We start from the raw sequence: 561 nt of genomic DNA on the forward strand, positions 1-561 counted from the left end.
TGCTGAACTGTCACTCACCTTCTCACCCCACTCCCTCCTCAGTGTTATTTCCTGGACTATTTGGTGCCAGTGGTTGAAACTGCTGGAACTGCTCACATAAGGCAGCAGGGCTCCAGCAGTGATGTCCCCTCAGGTGTGCTCCAGTTCCGGTTCCACAGCTTGTTCTGGGCTGCTGGCCAGCGTGGCCTTTCCCTGCCCAGCTGCTGGACACAGGGTGGCCCTCAGTGTGGGAGTGGAAGGAGCAGGATTTCAGGGCAGTCTCTCCTGCAGGATGTGCAGGATCAGTGCTGCAGCCACACGCCCTTTGGTGGGAAGCACAGCCTGCACGATGCGCTGGGTCAGCGGGTGCTGAGCAAGATGTGACCCTTCTGCTTCCCCTTCAGGTGATGTTCTCCTTTGAGGCTGGCAGGCGCTGTGACTCAGGACCTGGAAACTTCACCTTCGAGACCAAGCAGGGCAACGAGATCTTCCGCCTGGTGGAAGCCTCCATCCAGGAGCAGAAGGCGCAGGGGGAGGAGAACCGTCAGAGCTGGGACTCGCTGGGAGCCGCGCGCCCCCGCA

At 60.4% G+C, this 561-nt stretch overlaps 1 protein-coding gene across 1 annotated transcript in view; it reads left to right on the plus strand.

Annotated features, from left to right (window-relative positions):
• Window positions 1–561, plus strand: part of DOK1 (docking protein 1) — a gene marked incomplete at its 5' end in the record, with an annotated part of 6,499 nt that overhangs the window by 4,634 nt on the left and 1,304 nt on the right. Inside the window, one exon of the mRNA XM_008639894.2 lies at window positions 384–558. Within this exon, the coding sequence (XP_008638116.2) occupies window positions 384–558 (175 nt within the window). The remainder of the gene's footprint in view (window positions 1–383; window positions 559–561) is intronic.

The sequence above is a fragment of the Corvus brachyrhynchos genome, unplaced genomic scaffold (genome assembly GCF_000691975.1).
Source record: "Corvus brachyrhynchos isolate BGI_N302 unplaced genomic scaffold, ASM69197v1 scaffold166, whole genome shotgun sequence".
NCBI classification, from domain to species: Eukaryota; Metazoa; Chordata; class Aves; order Passeriformes; family Corvidae; genus Corvus; species Corvus brachyrhynchos.